At 46.2% G+C, this 17,804-nt stretch overlaps 1 protein-coding gene across 1 annotated transcript in view; it reads left to right on the forward strand.

Moving 5' to 3' along the window:
• Positions 1 to 1,677: 1,677 nt before the first annotated feature.
• GRIK3 (glutamate ionotropic receptor kainate type subunit 3) overlaps positions 1,678 to 17,804 on the forward strand; it is a 316,008-nt gene continuing 299,881 nt past the window's right edge. Inside the window, exon 1 of the mRNA XM_072610019.1 lies at positions 1,678 to 2,217. Within this exon, the coding sequence (XP_072466120.1) occupies positions 2,103 to 2,217 (115 nt within the window). The 5' untranslated portion in view covers positions 1,678 to 2,102. The remainder of the gene's footprint in view (positions 2,218 to 17,804) is intronic.

A 17,804-nucleotide genomic window follows, 5' to 3' on the forward strand; every position in this document is an offset into this window, starting at 1 on the left:
GCAAAATAGATTTCCCTCTCCTCTTCCATTTAGGAGAAGCCCTGGAAGACAGCACTGGCCACCGGCCCTCCCTCTCTCCCAAAGGTCCAGCCCCTGTGTTCTAACAAGGAGGGGTGAAATAGTGAGGAAAATGCAAAGGATGAATGGATTTAGACCCATAGGGTGTGTGTAAGAAAATGAAAAATCTGTTTTTCAGATGTTGGGGGCCTGCTCCTTCTAAACAGCTGGCAAGTGAGAGAAACAGAAAATGACGAAGAGAGCAAACCATTTAAATGAAGAAAATGAACCCATACACCAGCCTAGCCCCAGCCGGGTGACAGATCCTCGGATTTATCTACTGTAGTCCCACCGCTTTGTCTCTGTCGAAAAGGTCATTAAACGCGTCTAACTGCGTAATTCCCATCTTTGCGGGGGCGCGGTTCCCTCCCAGACTTCTTTCATTTACCACCGAGAAACAGTTGAAAAAAATTATCTCCAATAATAAACAAGGTGCTTTCATTAACCCTTCCAGGGGCACTCCCCTCCCTCCTTACGAGTCCTGCTTCTTCACTGGAGAAAGCCCCGAGTGTGGCTCCTGCCCCTAACTGAGCCCGCACCCACTCTCCTTTGAGGGGTCCCTGCTCCCGATCCTGCATCAGCTCTCAAAGGGTGCCCAGTTTGGGAGTGGGGGAAGGAAAGGGTTGGAAGGGAAAGGTGCTGGCTGTGGAATGTGACGATGGTAAGGCACCGATTGCCTTAGGCCTCCCGATTTCTTGGAGTCGAGGTTTAGTACCCATCCACTCCTTCCCGAGATAAACGGGTATTGTCTATTTGGCCTGGTTTTCAGGGCTTTGAGAGCTGAGTTCTGCCCCTCTCCGGACTCCAACCCCGACGGCTCTCCAACTGTAAATGGGCTTCCACCAGCACCCCTTAGTCCTCTGCTTACACCTCCTCCTGTCTGCCCTTTACCCAGAGCTTTAGAGAGTCTTGAGGCGGCCTTAGAGCAGTCTGGTGTCGGAATTGGGAGTTAGGGATTTGGACCCCTAGTCTTTTCTGCTCCCACCCTATAGATAGCCTCTCTATATTGCCCCACTCTCCCTTGGCCTTGCAGAGGAAGGAGGGTTGCTCCCTAGAAACCTCCTTCCGAAGCTGAGGGTCCTCTGGCCAAGCCCAGACTCTGGGCCTTTCCAGCCAAGGGGACGAGATGGGGAGGACGGAAAAAGCAAAGAGGCCTGGGAGAGGGAGGAGAAGCAGAAAAGTGAGGCCAGCTCCAGGAGGCCTCTGCATTCAGCCTACGGCCCTCCTCCTCTGTCCGGCCTGTCTGGATCCACTCGGTCACCGCAGGGTTCTCTTGCAGGTGTGAACATGTAGACGTGTGCTTCGCGGCGAGTGTGTGCACGGATGGGTGTAAGAGACTGTGCACTCGTTTGTTTGCATGTGTGTGAGCAGGGTGTGTGTGCGTGAGGAGTGTGTGTGAATGGATGTGCATGTATGAAAGAATTAAGCGTACATGTGTGTAAAAGAGCGTGTTCTGGTGTGCACGAGTGTGAGAGCGCTGGTGTGTGTGTGTGTGTGCGTGCGTGCGCGTGTCACTCCACTCCAGGGCTTTGTGCAAGCCCGGGCGATAGCATCAGCGGCGAGGAGGAGGGGACAGAGAGACGCGTGCAGCCCGCCCGCCAGCCCGGCAGCCGGTGCAGGTGGGAGCCCGCGCCGGAGTCGGAGCCGGAGCTGGAGCCGGAGCCGGAACGGGCGTCTAGGCTGAGGAAGAGCGCAGCGGAGAGCCTCGCCTAGGAGGGAGCTCGGGTCGGGTCGGGGTCGGAATCAGGGTCGCCAGAGGGCGCGGAACCCGGCACCACTTGCGCAGCTGGCTGGCTAGCGGGCGGGCGCTGGCGGGCGGGCTTCCCAGTAAGATGTGCAGAGCGCAGCGGGGCGCTCCTGACTCGCAGCCCCGCTCCGGACCCCGGCTTGGTGGCCAGGAGGCGGCGGCTACGGCCGCCGTGGTGGAGACCGTGAAGGCGGCGGCGGCGGAGGCTCCCGGGCTGCGCGCCGGCTGGTAGAGCGGCCGCCCCAGGGAGCGGAGCAGCCCGCCACGGCCGCGCCCCGGGGAGGCTCGGCGCCCAACGATGACCCGTCCCTGGCGGCGTCTCCAGAGTCTGGTTTGGGAATACTGGGCCGGGCTCCTGGTTTGCGTGCTCTGGATTCAGGACTCTCGGGGAATGCCCCATGTCATCCGGATAGGTAAGGGTTCCGCTGGGCGCCCTCGTCAGCCCGCTCCCTCCCTGAATTCCAACCTCCTTCCTTCCCTGCGCCCGAGCACATTCGGCTACCTACCCACTCCCCAGCTTGGCCGAAGCCCCTTGGTTTGGACTGCTGTTCCTTGGGGCGGGGCAGACAGGGCCAGGCAGGACTGGTGTGGGGGTGGACAAACTGTCTCTGGGCGCTCTATCCCCATCATTTCCGCCCCGAGTCAAGCCTTAGGGGACTCTCCCTTTCCCTTCCTGCAAGCGGGGTCCGTGCTCAGGAGCTGTTTTCTCCCTGTCTCCCGGTCTCCTTCAGGAATAAAGTCCCCCCAACCTGGCTCCTTCTCCACACTTCTCCTGACCCAGGAGGGGGCTCAGGCGGACTAGAGACTCAGGGGCTGTGTGTGTGTGTGTGTGTGTGTGTGTGTGTGTGTGTGTGTGAGTGAAGAGCCCCGATTCCGGCCCCCTCCTCACCTTCGGTACTCGAGTCTTTTTGCTGGTTTAAGGGCAACAGAGGGACGACCTTTAAGGCTGAAATCCAGGAGATGGACAGGGGTTCGAGACCAAGCTTGGAACCCTGGGGATGGAGCTGGGCGGAGGTGGGGGGTCGAGGGTGCAGCAAACTTCGGGCTCCTGAATGCTGGGCCGGTCACTTCTGCAGGCTTCTCTTTTCAGTGCCCGCCCCCGGCCTTACTGGGCCTGAGGAACCTGGGTGGGAGACAACCCCATGGGGACCTGACTGTGCTGGGACTTGGGCTTTCGGGCTTCCCTCCGGGCAGGGCGTACATCTGAAGTCCCGCACCTCGGGGCACAGCTTGGCCAGACTTTGTCCTGATAGAAAGCGATCGTCTCAGTCTTCCTTGCGGTCCCCTCAGAGCTCTCCTCCGTGCTTGAGGAAGCATGATGGGGACTAAGGGAGGAAAATCTGAAGTGGAGGGTATATTTCGATTTTTTTTTAAGTTACCACAAACTGGCCAAACAGCTTCTGGATTTCAGCTATAACCAGCCTGCTGGAGAGCTGGAGCTGACTCTTCCTCCTGTTTATTTCTAACCGAGGCAGTAACTCGGGGAATCCAACTTTGTTTTCCATCTCAGCCGCCCGCCGACCTGTCGTGGGTAGCTCTGGCTTTTTGTGTTTGTATGAGAGGTAAATGGTGCAGTGTGTAAAGGAGGGGATGGAGTGGGAGCCCACTTGGGCTCCAGTGTTGCCCCAGGACCGCTGGGGAATGGGGAATTCTCAATATAAAAAGGTATGGCTCTGTAGAGCTCTCTGGCTTGGTCAGTGTACGAGACTATTTGTTCCCCTTGTAATCCCCAGAACAACGTGAGAGGTAGAGCTGAGGTCCCATTGGAATCATCTCCAACCCTTTTCCTTCTTATAAGTGCCAACGAGGGGGTCCCCTGTAGCCTTGACGAGTCTGGGTTCCTTGCTTTGGGCTGCCATTCTATATGTTAGTGCAATTGGGAGTAGAGGGAGAGAACACTGTTTCTGTTTGAGAATTGGGCTTTTAAACCTGCCAAAATCAGTGCCTTTGGACCTCACAGAAGCTTTTTCTTGGGGTTTTTCTGTCTTCCTCCTCCCTTCTTCCCACCCCAGGTTCAGGGACCCCTTTCCGGTGCTATAGAATCTACTAGGCACCTCTAGGCAGTGGGCAGCTCACAAGCCCTATACCTTGAAACTGGGGCCTTTCCCCCCCTTTCTCCACTTCTGAGTTAACCATTTGCAGCCCTTGGGGGATACTACTTGGTCATTAGGAATTTTCGCCCCTCCCTCTGTTACCTTTCCCTACTCCACCATGACCTCTCTACTATCCGTAGGACTTGCTCCATGATCTGGGGAAAGGCCTTCCTTCTTTTTCATTCTTCCTTGATTATAGGTAGAAGGCCTGCAGACATTCTGCAGTAGGGTGCCCTTGGAGAGACTGAGAAGGGGAAATATGCAGGGGGTGAGGGTAAGGGTAGGAGAATCCTTACGGGTGCCCATGGGGCCTCTGAGGCCAACTCACGCATTGCAGATACCACTCTCTTTCCCACTTTTCCCTCTGTATGTGTGTGTGTGTGGGGGGGGGAAGTGATGATGGGAAGGGGGTAGATATTGAACAGACCTCTGAGTCTATGTCTTTGGATATAGTCCCAGCCCATCTTCAGTGAACAGGCAGTAGGCCTTTTTGGGGATAACCTAAACTTGAGAATTGTAGTACTATGTAGGATGGGTATGCATGTGTTTGTTCTTGGGGAGGGCCACAGTATCATCCAAGTCACATGGACTTGGGGGAAGGGGCATAGGATGGAGTTGGTGAGTTACTAGGCAGCAAAACCTTCACTAAACATGGTAAATTGATTATCGAAAAATGTCCCTCCCCTTGGAACTAAGATGGCTGATGGGGTCAGGGGCTCCCCATTGCAAGGTGGCACATTGCCCAAGTCCACCAGCCTGCTCCCCCTTCATGGGGCTCACTATGTAATAGCATAATTAAAGGAGGGCAAAGCACCGGCTTCTTTAATCTTCTTCATATTAAACCCCGGGATTAATCATCATGTGTCAGACCTGGCCATTCATATCCCAGGCACCCTGGTCCCATTTTATTCTCAGCATAGAGCAAGTGGCTGTATAGATGCCAAACGTGACTGCCAGTGAGGGTGCCAACCCTGAAAAGAAGAGGTAGTGGTTGGGGTAGCTTTCTTCACTTCCTGGAATGTTCCCCTGAGAGGTCTGAGTCTGTCAGTCTGCCCCTACACCAGCTCCGAATGCCTTTTCAGAGAGGGAGAGAAATATATTTAACCTACATCCCAATCAACAAGATCCCTAAGTGGAGTTCTTCCCAACACCCCCACTCCATCAACCTCATTGTCTGAATAGGTGTCATTACTAGACTGGTCAGAAGGGAGAGGGGTCTGGTGCTGAGATGGAGACACGGAATGCAGGTCCTGGGAACAGCCCCTATTTGATTGCCGAGTCCCGCATTGCCACTTGCTGCCTTTACACTGAGGGCTTTTTTCTTTCTTCAGGTTGGAGACACTGAAGGAGGCTTCCTCTGCAGGTGTAGAGGCAGAGGGGGCTTTTGAATCCGAAGAGGGGCAGTTTTTACCCTCCTGTTATTGGCCTGTTTGGGGGCTTAAATTTCCGTTCAGACTGGGAGCCCGGGAGGGAGCCCTGCCGCGTGACGGAGTGTTTGAACAATCCATCTTGAATAGATGAATTACTCTGCTCTGTCTTTTTGTAATTGTGTCTATCAGAGGAAGAGGTCAAGGCATTGATTGCTTGGATGGGTGGCAAGTAAGAAAGGAGAGCGATCGAGGGAGGAAGAGAGAGAGGGAGAGAGAATAATTGGATTGTAGCCCAAGGAGAAAAAAAAAACCCCAACATTGATTATTTCATATGAATATGTGGGAGATGTATTCTCTGTGTGATTACCAAGTGTTTCTCTTTGAAGGTTTACAAAGTATATTGTAGGGTATTATTATTGTTGTCATCATTGTTGTTCAAATGGATCTGGTCTTAATTCATTGCAACAGTTATAATGGATGGGCTGATCAGTCAAGAGTGTTTCAATGATGTGTGGAAGGGATCAGTATTTACTGGTGATGTCACCTTTTAGGTCTGAAATTCTATGGTCCCTTCTAGGTCTAAAATTCTATCAGTGCTTGAGTTAGGAAGTCTATTGGGAAAAGTCCTGGATGGCGTATCAGTTCCTCTGCTGGCATTGTGTGACCTTGGGACAATCTTTTCTCCTCCCTGAGCCTTAGTTTCCAAGTTATGTAAAAAGAGGTTGAACTAGTTGGTCTCTAATGTCCCTTTCTACTTATTGTGTTGCCATGGGAAGATTTCTGGATTTAAATTCTGATTGTCTGGTTCAAATATTGCCTCTGCTCATGTCTATGTGAATTGGAGCAAATTACTTCACTTTTTGGGGTCTCATTTTCCTCCACTGGACTAGATGACCCCTGATATCCTTTCTAGTTCTAAATTCATGTTCATGTTGTGTTCTGTGATTTCCATGATTCTTTTCTGTTGAAACCCAGAGACAATTTTTATATAAGAGAGGGATAAAGTGTTGAGCTATTCAGCCTGATATTGAGATAGAAAGGCATGATTTCAAGGCCGGAGGCATGGAAGGCTTGGAATGACGTCCCAATAACCCTGTGAGTGATAAAGATTTTGAATGGAGCCAGAGCAAAGGAGAAAGTCCATCACTGAGTCCAGCAGAGCTAGGCAACTGATGGAGGGTGGGAAAGTCCAGCTTGACTGCTTCCCCCAAAGTACTGACAAAGAGCCAGGGTTGAGCAGTAAAGACCCTGGTGGATGGGGCATGGGCTTCCTGAATGTATATGGGGCCCCTGCAGGAGCAAAAATCCACAGCTACTAGCATGTGCATAGGTGAAAGGGCTTCTCCCAGGAACCTTGAAGAGGCCTGCAGCTCTTCATGTCAGTTCAGCCAAATGGTCCTGAACAACCGTCTCTGAGTTCGGGAGCTGCTGCGAGTGAAACAATGAGAAATTTCTGGCGGTGACTGGCGATGCGATGAAACATCCCTGTGTAGCAGCAGACAGGAGCTGAATGAAGATCAATAGGGTTCTCCCCCCCCCCCCCCTTAGAAGTAAATAGCTTCAGACAAGTAGCTTCCTGCCACCTGGGAGTGGCCGAGGGGCTTTAGAAAGCATTCAGTTCAGGAGTTTGTGCCTCTCCACCTACCAACCCAGCTGCTGCTGCCAACCCCAGTCTCCACCTCCCCTTTCTCCATTGTGAGCTTAATTTCTTCTGGATGTGGGCCTCACACTGTGTTACATAGCTTTTTGACGTCAGGGTGAACTCTGTGTGTGTGTGTGTGTGTGTGTGTGTGTGTGTGTGTGTGCCAATTTAAGCAAGGTGTGATGGGAGAGATCAGATTTCTAGGCTGACAGGGCTCTCCAGGGGTCATGATGTCCGTCTCTTTACTGCTGGGCAGGATGATTGAGAAATTCTAGAGCTCAGATCACAACACACATCCAACACTATTTATCTAATTCTAAGAGATGCACAGGATGGGGGAGGGGCGGGAAGGGAGGAGGCTCTCCATCCTCTTTCTGGAATTTGCAACTGGAAGAGTATGGTACAAAGGAAAGATCACTGAATTTGGAGTGGAAGAATTCAGCCTTGAATCTTGGAAACAACTGTTTGCTTGCCTGTGTGACCTTTGAGGCAGTCACATCCTTTTTCTGGCCTCAGTTTCACCATGTACAAAATGAGGGGATTAGACTAGGTAATTTGTAAGTTCCCTTCAAGCTCCACATCAGTGATCCTGTAAAAATGCTTCACTTGAGGGGGTGGGCTTAGCTGTTTTTTTACATCATCTCTCATTAGTAGAGTCCTATGGTACTCAGCATGCTTCCTCCACCCCAATCCCCCTCTTGTACCCTCTGAAGAGGAAGAGTGATGATAATGGAGAGGAGAAAGGAAGCCACAGAGTAGTATCTTGTTGCTCATGGGAGATGCAAACCTGTCTGACTGAAAACCAGAGGGATGGTTACTGGACCAGTCTGGAAATGCCCTGTTTTGATAAAGAGGGATGAGACTGGGGGGTAGAATAGGGCATTAGCTCTGTTATTTGGTACTATTGGCTTGATTTGGGTGAAAGGCACAACTTTCTATGCCTTTTGGGAGTTGGTAAGGCCATGCAGTGACTACCTCCTTCCTATGTCCATTTACATCCCGGGGTCCAGCCCTGGAATCTCCCCTTCTCTAGATATCCTCCTCCTGGAACAAATTTAGGGTCGGTGGAAGGGAAGGACGCAAGCAGGCAATTCTCAACCTCATCTGATTCAGAGGCAGGAATGCTTCGTCTCACCTTCTGTGGCTGGGGAGGCCTCCCGAGGCAAGAGGAGAAATCGTGTGAGGAGAACAACTCTGAACAAGGTGTGGATTTTGCCGTGGATAGCTAGCTGCGTATGGCAAGGCTCAAAGCCGCGGAAGTGGCAGGCACAGAAAGGGAGCGGCAGATGGCTGGCTGTTTGGCATCTCTGGAATCCCTCCGTCTTCCCAGCACTGATTTCATGTAGGCAGCGGCAGAGGGCAGTGTGCTTCGACTACGGTGCTCCAGCCTTCACACAGCTTGTGATGGCGATGCCCCCGAAGGTGTTCCCAGTGAGGAGCTAGATGCTCTCAGTTATGCTTTAAAGGATGATTCAAGGTTCTAAGTTGGCTTCGAAAATGAACTGAGGCAGTGGCTTCCGGGTCATTATCCCTAGTGGTATATCCCTCTCCCTCCCCCCCCCCCAAACCCCCAAACAAAACAAAAACAAAACCAAAAAACAAATTCCAGTGTAAGGAGAAGAGCCTTGGAGAAAGGCTTCGGAATCCAGAGCGGCTTCTGTATAATAAAGGGGTTGAACTGATAAATTCTAAGAATTATTCTGGCTGTAAATCTAGGATTCTGTTCACAGCATGGCCCCTATTTATTACCTTTGTGATCTTGGGCAATTGGCTTGACGTTCCATTGCCTCAGTTTCTTCCTCTGTAAAATGAAAGGATTCTCTTTGAATATCCTTTTTTAGGTCTTATATTCTGAAGGGTATTCCCAAAAAAGGATTTCTGAAAGATATTGCAGCCATGTTATAGGAGCATACAGTTAACACCGGTAGGAACCTGAGATGGTCATCCTGCTCTACCTCCTCACTTTATAAAGGAAGAAACTGAGACTTCGAAGGGATAATTGGTTTGCCCAGGGTGGCACAGGTAGGAGAGCAAAGATCTAGCTTCTTTGAGGCCCCATCCAACATCATTTCCACATCGCCACACTGCTCCACCAAGCAGTATCCATGTTCCTGGGTTCTTCTTCCTTCGATTTAGGTGTTTAAACTTGCCTTGGTCTAGCAGTCAGTCCACTGATTAACAAGCATTTATCAAGTGTTTCTATGTGCTAGGTATTGGGAATACAAAGGCAAAACTACAGTCTCTCCTCAAGGAGCTCAGTTTAATGAGGGAAGCAACATGTGAATAACTGCATGCAATATACATGGATATTTCATATGATATATTAAATATTTTGTTCATGTCATACATAGAATGTTCTGTTAATATATATTACATATACATATGTAAAGTCCAAAGTGACCTCAGAGGGAAGGCACTAGCAGCAGAAGAATCAGGCAAAGTTTCTTGTAAAAGGTGGTATTTGAACTTGAAAGAAGCCAGGAAAGATAAGTGGAAGTGAGAGCACCCAAGGCTGGGATTAGGTAAAGTTGTAGAATTTTGAAATCAGAAAGGATCTTTGAGGTTACCCAGTTCAGCCCCTTCTCATTGTTGTTTGTCTTTCATTCTCAGAGGACCATGACATTAAGGAGGTGACACCATGACTTGCAAGTGAATTGTATTTAAGTGAGGCAGGGCAGTGCAAAGTCACCATCCTCACTTTCTCCTCTGGAGCTATCTGGGTCCAGCGGCCAGACATCTATCTGAAGCATGAATCACCAGGACAATAGGCAAGAGGAAGAGGAAGGAAGGTAAGGGAGGGGACAAGCATTTATCAAGTACTAACCATGTGCCAGACATTGAGCTAAGTGCTTTATAAATTATTTCATTTGATTCTCACAATAACTCTGGGAGGTATTTTATTATTTCCATTTTACACATGAGGAAACTGAGGCAAAGGTTAAATAAGTTGTCCAGGGTCACACAGCTAGTAAGTGTATGGTTTAGGATTTGAATTCAAGTCCATTCTAATTCCAGATCCAGCACTTTGTCCCCTGTGCCTCTTAGTTACCTATGAGATAATGAGAAGAGATGACGAAAACCAATGAAGTGGTTGGCAGAGGCTAATTGATCTAAGAGCTTCATCTCCTTCCTGCTCCCTGCATAGGAGTACAAATCCAAATTCTGAATTTTAGATCCAGTATGGTCTTGCTGGACTCTTTGTTAGCCCTATTAATCTCAGTGTCCTGCCTGAATGATAATGATTAATAATCATATTAATAATACCAATGGCTAACATCTATGTATTACTTTAAAGTATATGAAGTGTTTCACAAAAATCTCATTTGATCATTACATCACACTGTGAGTAAGGTGCTATTGTTATTCCATTTTCAGATTAAGAAACTGAGTGAGCAGGGTTAAGCTAGTAAGTGTTGGAGGGAGGATTCAATTTCAGAACTTCCTGACGACAAGCCCGGTACCTTATCTATCATGACACTTAACTGAAACCCTTATTCTTTCTGCCACACCAGGGTGTTTCTCAAAAAATGATCAGGAAATGGCACTTGGAAACCCAGTAGATCAGACTGGCCCTTTGAGAAAAGAAAAGAAATGGAAGAAACATAGCAGGGGGTGACAGGGACAGAGTCTGGAAGTTCACCTCCGAGTTGGTTTTGTACATTGTAAATGCTTAATAAATGCAGGTTGACTTGCCTTTATGGCACGGCCAACCCCTGAGGGGGTTCTATTACTTCTCCAGTCCTCAAAGGATTTTTCTTTCTGCCCTCACCTAAATGTCTGCAGAAAGTAGTTCCAGGGTATCTTCCATAACCAGAACTCAGAGAGCTAGCTTGAGTTTCCCTCCTTTCCCTGTTAGCCTGAGAACCTGCTGGGTTGGAAACAGCATGTATATAGAGAAGTCTTTGGATGAGACAATATATTACCTAGCAAGGAGAGGAACCAGGCTCTGAATGGAGGAGGCAAAGTCAGTTACAGTATGTCCTCACTGAGTCTTTCACTAGGGTGGGGGAAGGGAGATTGCTCCTTTGAGTACTTAGGATCACCCATAGTTTTAGGCTAGAAGAGGAAAAATCTTAGTATGGTAGACTATCAGAGGAAAGTAGTCCAACATCCTTTTAGAGGTATCAAATGCCTCTATAATGTCCCCAATGTAAGTCATTCAATTTCTAAATGGAGACCTCTGGAGACATGGAGTTCACTCCCTTACACTCTATCTTAAACACTTCAGGAAGATTTTTTAATTTTCTTTTGTCAATATTCCAACTTCTCCCAAATAGTTGTTCCCTTTCAACACAGCAGAAGATCTCTTATCCCTCTTCCCAATGGAAGCCTGTTTGTTAGATATTTCAAGATAGTCTTAATTCCCTAAGTGGGTCCTTGTATAGAAGGATATTCAGACCACTCACCTTCCTCCTCTCCTTGAGGCAGCTAGGTAGTATTAGAGCACTACACCTAGCATCAAGAAGAGACCTGACTTCAAATCCAGCATCAGACACTTACTGGTTGTGTGACTCTGGGTTAGACACAACCTCAGTTTCCTCACTCCTATTGTTTCATATATTGTAACTCCTATAAAACAGGAGTAACAATAGTACCCACCTCTCAGGGTTGTTATGAGGAGCAAATGAGTTAATATTTGTAAAGTACTTCCTTCCCTCTCTCCCTTCCTTCCTTCTTTCCTTCCTCCCTCTCTTCTCTCTTTCCTTTCCTTTCCTTCTCCTTTCCTTTCCTTCCCCTTTCCTTTCCTTTCCTTTCCTTTCCTTTCCTTTCCTTTCCTTTCCTTTCCTTTCCTTTCCTTTCCTTTCCTTTCCTTTCCTTTCCTTTCCTTTCCTTTCCTTTCCTTTCCTTTCCTTTCCTTTCCTTTCCTTTCCCTTCCCTTCCCTTCCCTTCCCTTCCCTTCCCTTTCCCTTCCCTTCCCTTCCCTTCCCTTCCCTTCCCTCCCTTCCCTTCCCTTCCTTTCCTTTCCTTTCCTTTCCTTTCCTTTCCTTTCCTTTCCTTTCCTTTCCTTTCCTTTCCTTTCCTTTCCTTTCCTTTCCTTTCCTTTTTTCCCTTCCTCCCTCCCTCTCTCTCTCTCCCTCCCTTCCTTCCTTTCTCCTTCCTTTCTCCCTCCCTCCCTTCCTCCTTCCCTCCTTTCCCTCTTATGAACATGATCTGGTTTGCCTGCAGTAGAAGGTCATAGTCTCTTAGAGAGATGACACTTTAGAGATCATCTCGTCCAAATCTGGAAATGAGCAAAGTGCTCCGGATGGGATCTGACAGTAGAACCATCTCTTCCCGGTGCACCTCACCCCCAGAATATCTCCTGTTTTGATAATTATGCTTTAATAATTCAGCCTATGATCCTATTAGCCTGTTAGGGCCTCCATGCCACATCATTTTCTTGTATTGAGCTCCTGGTCCGCTAGCCCTCCAATCTTCCCGCTCTCCCAACCCTCCCAACGATGTCTTTTTCACTTGATCTATTCTCTGGTCATGTCTGTTCCACTTTACATTTACATGATTGAATTTTTGAACCTCAATATAGAAGTTTGCATTTCTCCCTTTATATTTTGTTCTTCTTAGTTTCATTCTGTTGAATTCTTTGTGGATCTTAATTCTGCCATCAGAAATGTTACCTATCGCTCCCAGCTTCATGTCATCTGAAAATTTAATAAGCGTACTATTTGTGCTTACATCCAAGGCAACAGTTTTGAAGAGAATAGTGTCAAGGCATGTGACTATAAAGGTCTCTCTCTTTGGGGCTGGTCTTTCAGCCATTTCTGAGCCCATCTAACTGTATTATCATAGAGTCCACATCTCTCCACTTGGTCTACAAGGATTTTGTGAGAGGCTCTGGCAGATATTGGACCGAAAGATAATGACTGGAGCTAGCAGTATATTCCAACTGATTGGCATTCCAGTAGGTGGGCCCATTGCCCCTTTCTGGGATGCTCTAATGTGTTAGCCCAGGGTAGTGTTGGACTGTATTTATCTCATGTCTTTGGCCCATGGGGCACTGTTTCCTCTTCACATTTCCAGCATTTTAACTGAAATGCATTTTGCATGTGCTCCAGAGCTGGGAAGTCTGTCTCCTACCTGCTGTGGGAGTCTCCTTCTGGGACTTTGTTAGGCAAGTCTCGATTATTCTCTTTTTGAATTTCTTCCTGGTGCAGAGTGGAAGTATTCCCTGGGGTGGGGCCATGAGGAGACAGTGACACTCACAGGGGTACTGGCAAGGGGCTGTTCCCTGAGAAGCAGAGGCTCCAGGGTTCCATTGAGAAATATGGGCTGAGGAGGCCATTGGCAAAAAACTGAGAAGGAGAGTGTCCCCATGGCAATGGTAAAGATCGGAGATAATGAGATGGTGGGAGATCCGAGGGGAGTGGCGGAGGTGACTGAAAAGCCTTTGGTACCATGCTGAATGGTGGCTGACAAAGAAGAGGGGAAGAAAAAGGAGACAGAAGGAAATAAGATTCTGGTGTGTGTGAAGAGGGTTCCAATCCACAGGAGAAAATTAAACCTTGCCCTATTAAAAGAGCTTGATGCAGACATTAAAAGAAAGGCAGCAGAAGGGAGAGCTTACTGAGTTCTTGTAGCCACTACAAGGAAGGGGTCCTTAATATGGAAAGTAGAGAAGGGTTCTGTGACTATAGAATCCATAGTTTAAAGATACCTCAGGGCCAATCTCCTCACCTTACATAGGAGGAAACTGAGGCCCAAAGAGTTAAAATGAATTGCCCAAGGACACAGAGATCATAAGAGAACGGATCTAGGATTCAAATCCCTATTGTCTAGCTCCAAATCTAGCCTTGTACTACATACCCTCCCCTGCTTTGACGTGTCAAATTATATTTTAATTAAAACACTACAGAATTCATTAGGGGAAAGCAGGACCTGGTAACTGGTACCACCTTTTTTCTTTCTCTAAGAATCATTTTTTCCTTCTCTTTGACCTAGAATCTTATAGTTTCAGACTTGGAATGGATCTTAGCTAGAAGCCGTCTAGCTCCATATTCTGCCTTTGACAACTTTCCCAAAAGGTGATCATACAGATGATGCTTGGATATTTCAATTGATAGAGACCTCACCACCTCCCAAGGAAGCCTATTCCATTGTTGAGCAGTCTAATGTCTGACGAACATTCTTCTTTATAGTGAATTGCAACTTGCCTCAATGTGATGAAAACACCCATATCTTTTACATATGAATTACTTGCTAGTCACTTCTCTCTAATCCTGTACATGTGCAATTGATTTTTTTTAACTCAAGTGTAGGGCTTTATATTTAGTCCTAAACTTAATTAATTTGGTTCATCATTATAACCTTTCAGGATCTTTTGGAATCCCATCCTTTTATCTAGTCTGTTAGCAATCTCTCTCAACTTTCTGCCACTTGTCAATTTTGATGTGCATATTGTCTCTACCTCCTACCAAGTAATTAATAGTAATTTTTTTATGAAAAGAAAAGATCAAGGACTTGTCAGTCTTTTGGGGTTGTTGTTGTTAAGTCATTTTCAATAGTGTCTGACTCTCCATGACCCTATTTGGGATTTTCTTGTCAAAGATACTAAAGTGGTTTGCCATTTCCTTCTCCAGTTCATTGTACAGATGAGGAAACTGAGGCAAATAGGGTTAAGTGACTTGCCCAGGGTCACACAACTAGGCCCAGCACTCTATCCACAGCACCACCTAGTGACTGAATAACAGGCCCAAGAAATGATATTTTCCTCAAAGGCATACTAGAGTCCACCTGGATTGTAAGAGGAAATAGATGAAGAATTCAGGAAACAAATCACAAGGTTGCCGTGGCTGCATGATACAGTAATGATAAGAAGCTTCAGTTATTTAAACGTTTGATGTAGAGCTCTCTATCTGTTCCTGTGTATGTCTGTCTGTTTCTCCCTCTACCTAAAAGCAGAGCAACTAATAATTTCTTGTCTTGTCTTAATAATCAAAAAACAGAAGAACCAATGAGAAGACTTGCCATTCTAGACCCAATTCTTATCAACAAGGATGAACTGATTGTTTAAGAAGAAATGATGGTAACCTTGGAGTGAAGGGATCACTCTCTTAGAGTTTGTGATAGGAAACAGAAAATCTGAATATTGTATGAAAGGCACCCTAGATTTTCAGAGAGGGAATTTCAAAGCATTCAGAGAAGGAATAGATAGGATCCTCTTGCCTAAAATTCTATAAAGGAAGCTCACTGAGGAATGGAAGAACTATCAAGAATGAAATTCTGAAGAAACAAAGAGAAATTATTCTATTGGGGAGTAAAGGGAGAAGTTATCTAGAGAGATCAATGTGGATGCACAGAGGAACTTGGCTTTTAAGACATATATGAGGGGAAAAAACTATACAAGGGCTGTATGAACTGATGCAAAGTAATGTGAGAACTGGGAGAACTTGATAGTAACAAGAATGTTGTAATAATGATTAATTGTGAAAGACTTGGCTACTCTGATCAATACAGTGATCCAAGACAAGTCCAAAGGACTCATGATGAAAAAATGCTATCCACCTGCAGAAAAAGAATTGATGAACTCTGAGTATAAACTGAAGTATAATTTTCTTGCTTTTTTGTTTGTTTCTGCAATATGGCTAATATGGAAATATGTTTTGCATGATTTCACATGTATAGTTAATATCATTTTGCTTATCTTCTCAGTAGGGAGAGGAGGGGTAGAAGAGAAGGAGAGAATCTGGATCTCAAAATCTGAAACAAATAAATGTTAAAAATTAATAAATAATGATTTTTAAAAAGACACTTATGGAAAATGGAAACAAGGGCAAGTAGTGGAGGTTTGATACAAAAACATACAATGGTCCTGTAAGAACCTAGAACTCTGAATGCACTGAGTTTGACAAGGAAATCTAAAGACATGATGCTAAAATGACACCAAAATGGGTTTATTTATTGTTATTTTTTTAAAGTTCTGTTGAGGGAGGTATGGAGGTGGGGTGGAGGTAAAGATCACTGAAGATCTACTGGAGGTGGGACAATGATAATGAATGATAGAAAGAAAGTTCAGCTCTTCCAAGGAAAATCATTTTTAGGCAAGAAAGGGCAGAGAAAAAGCAAGACTGATAGAGAATTGAAACCTACGATAATGAGAGGGAACCTTATCGTCATTGATAAATTCAAGTCACCAAGCCCAGATTAATTATATCTCAGGGTACTAGGAAGCACTAGTAAATGTGACAACTGAACAGTTATAGTTGCTGCAAAGTTGAGAAAAGGTAAATGTCCTAAAAGCCAAAGAAATGAAGAGAATGGAGCCTGTAAAATATAACTGAAAGAAAATTCTAGAAAGTATTATTAAAAGGATGGTTAATGAACACCTAAAAAAGGAAGCAATGATCACAAAGAGTCAACATAGCTCAAGCAAGAACAGGTTACCTTATTTCCTTCTTTGATAAGATAGCTTGTTGATATATCAATGAATGCTGTCAGTATAGTTTACTTAGATTTGAGTAATGCATCTGACAAAATCTCTTATGCCATTCTCATGGACAAGATGGAGAGATGGAGGAGAGACTATTTAGAATAGTGTAGAAAATAGTCATTAATAGTTTGTGTGTGTGTTCGTCCTTCGTTGCCGAAGAAGACCATGCCATCAGAGAAATGATGACATGACTTGCACTTGACTTGTTTTGAGTGAGGGAGGGCTGTGCAGGTCACCAGCCTCGCTTCTCCTCCAGAGCCATCTGAATCCAGTGACCAGTTATTTATCAAGATGACTGGAGATGACCCAGGATGAGGCAATTGGGGTTAAGTGACTTGCCCAAGGTCACATAGCTAGTGAGTGTCAAGTGTCTGAGGTGAGATTTGAACTCAGGTCCTCCTGACTCCTGCGCTGGTGCTGTATCCACTGCACCACCTGGCTGCCTTCATTAGTGGTTTGATGTCAGTTGGAAGGTGAGTCTCCGGTGGAGTTCACTAGGGATAGGGGCTTGGACCTCTCTTGTTTAATATTTTCACCAGTGACTTGCATAAGGACATCGATGTGATACTTACTAATTTTATAGGTGGCACAAAACTGAGAGGAATCATAAACTCATTAAATGATGGTCAGGATCCAAAGTGATCTTGACAGCCTAGAATATTGGGCCAGATCTTGGGACGGAAGCCAATCCTATAATTTCATTAGCACAGGGCACTCTTTTGTGAGGCAATACCCTCTTCTAATTCAAGGCAAGGCAAGGCAAAGCAAGAAGAATTTATTAAGCACTTACTGTATTCCAGTCATTGTGCTAAGTACTGAGGATACAAATTTAGGCAAAAAGACACAGTCTCTGTACCAAAGGAGCTTATAGTCTAATGTGGGGAGACAATGCATACAAGGGAGCTGCAAAGGTGAGGGGTGAAGGTAACCAGGTCTGGTATTGGAGTTCAGAAAATCTGAAGTAGAGAAGGCTGGCCATCCTGGAACCCTCCCCAAAATGGAGGTCTTGGGGGGAAATATACCTTCTCTACAAATTAGATCTGCCTAGAACATTGAGAGGTTAAGTGACTTGTGGGGTCACACAGCCATAATTATATCCAAATCACGGCTTAAACCCACGTCTTCTTACCTTCAAGTCTCACTCCCTATTCTCTACTCAACCCAGCCTTGGACCATATCTGATCAGTTGAAATTGAATGGGGATAAATTCAAAGTCTTCCATTTGGGTTCAAATCATGAACTTTGCCAGTACAGAATTAGGAAAGTGTGACTAGATAGCAGTTTTTTTTTCTTCTGAAAAAAATGATCCGTAGGTTTTAGTAGCATGTTATCATAACTAAAAAAGTGAATTCCATCTTAGTCATAGTATCTAGAAATATAATAGTGCTTCTCTACTTTCTGCCCTGGTCAGACCATGACCATAGTATTACATTTGATGTAAATAGGGATGACCTATTTTACCAGGGGACAT

This window comes from Notamacropus eugenii, chromosome 5, assembly GCF_028372415.1.
Source record: "Notamacropus eugenii isolate mMacEug1 chromosome 5, mMacEug1.pri_v2, whole genome shotgun sequence".
NCBI lineage: Eukaryota > Metazoa > Chordata > Mammalia > Diprotodontia > Macropodidae > Notamacropus > Notamacropus eugenii.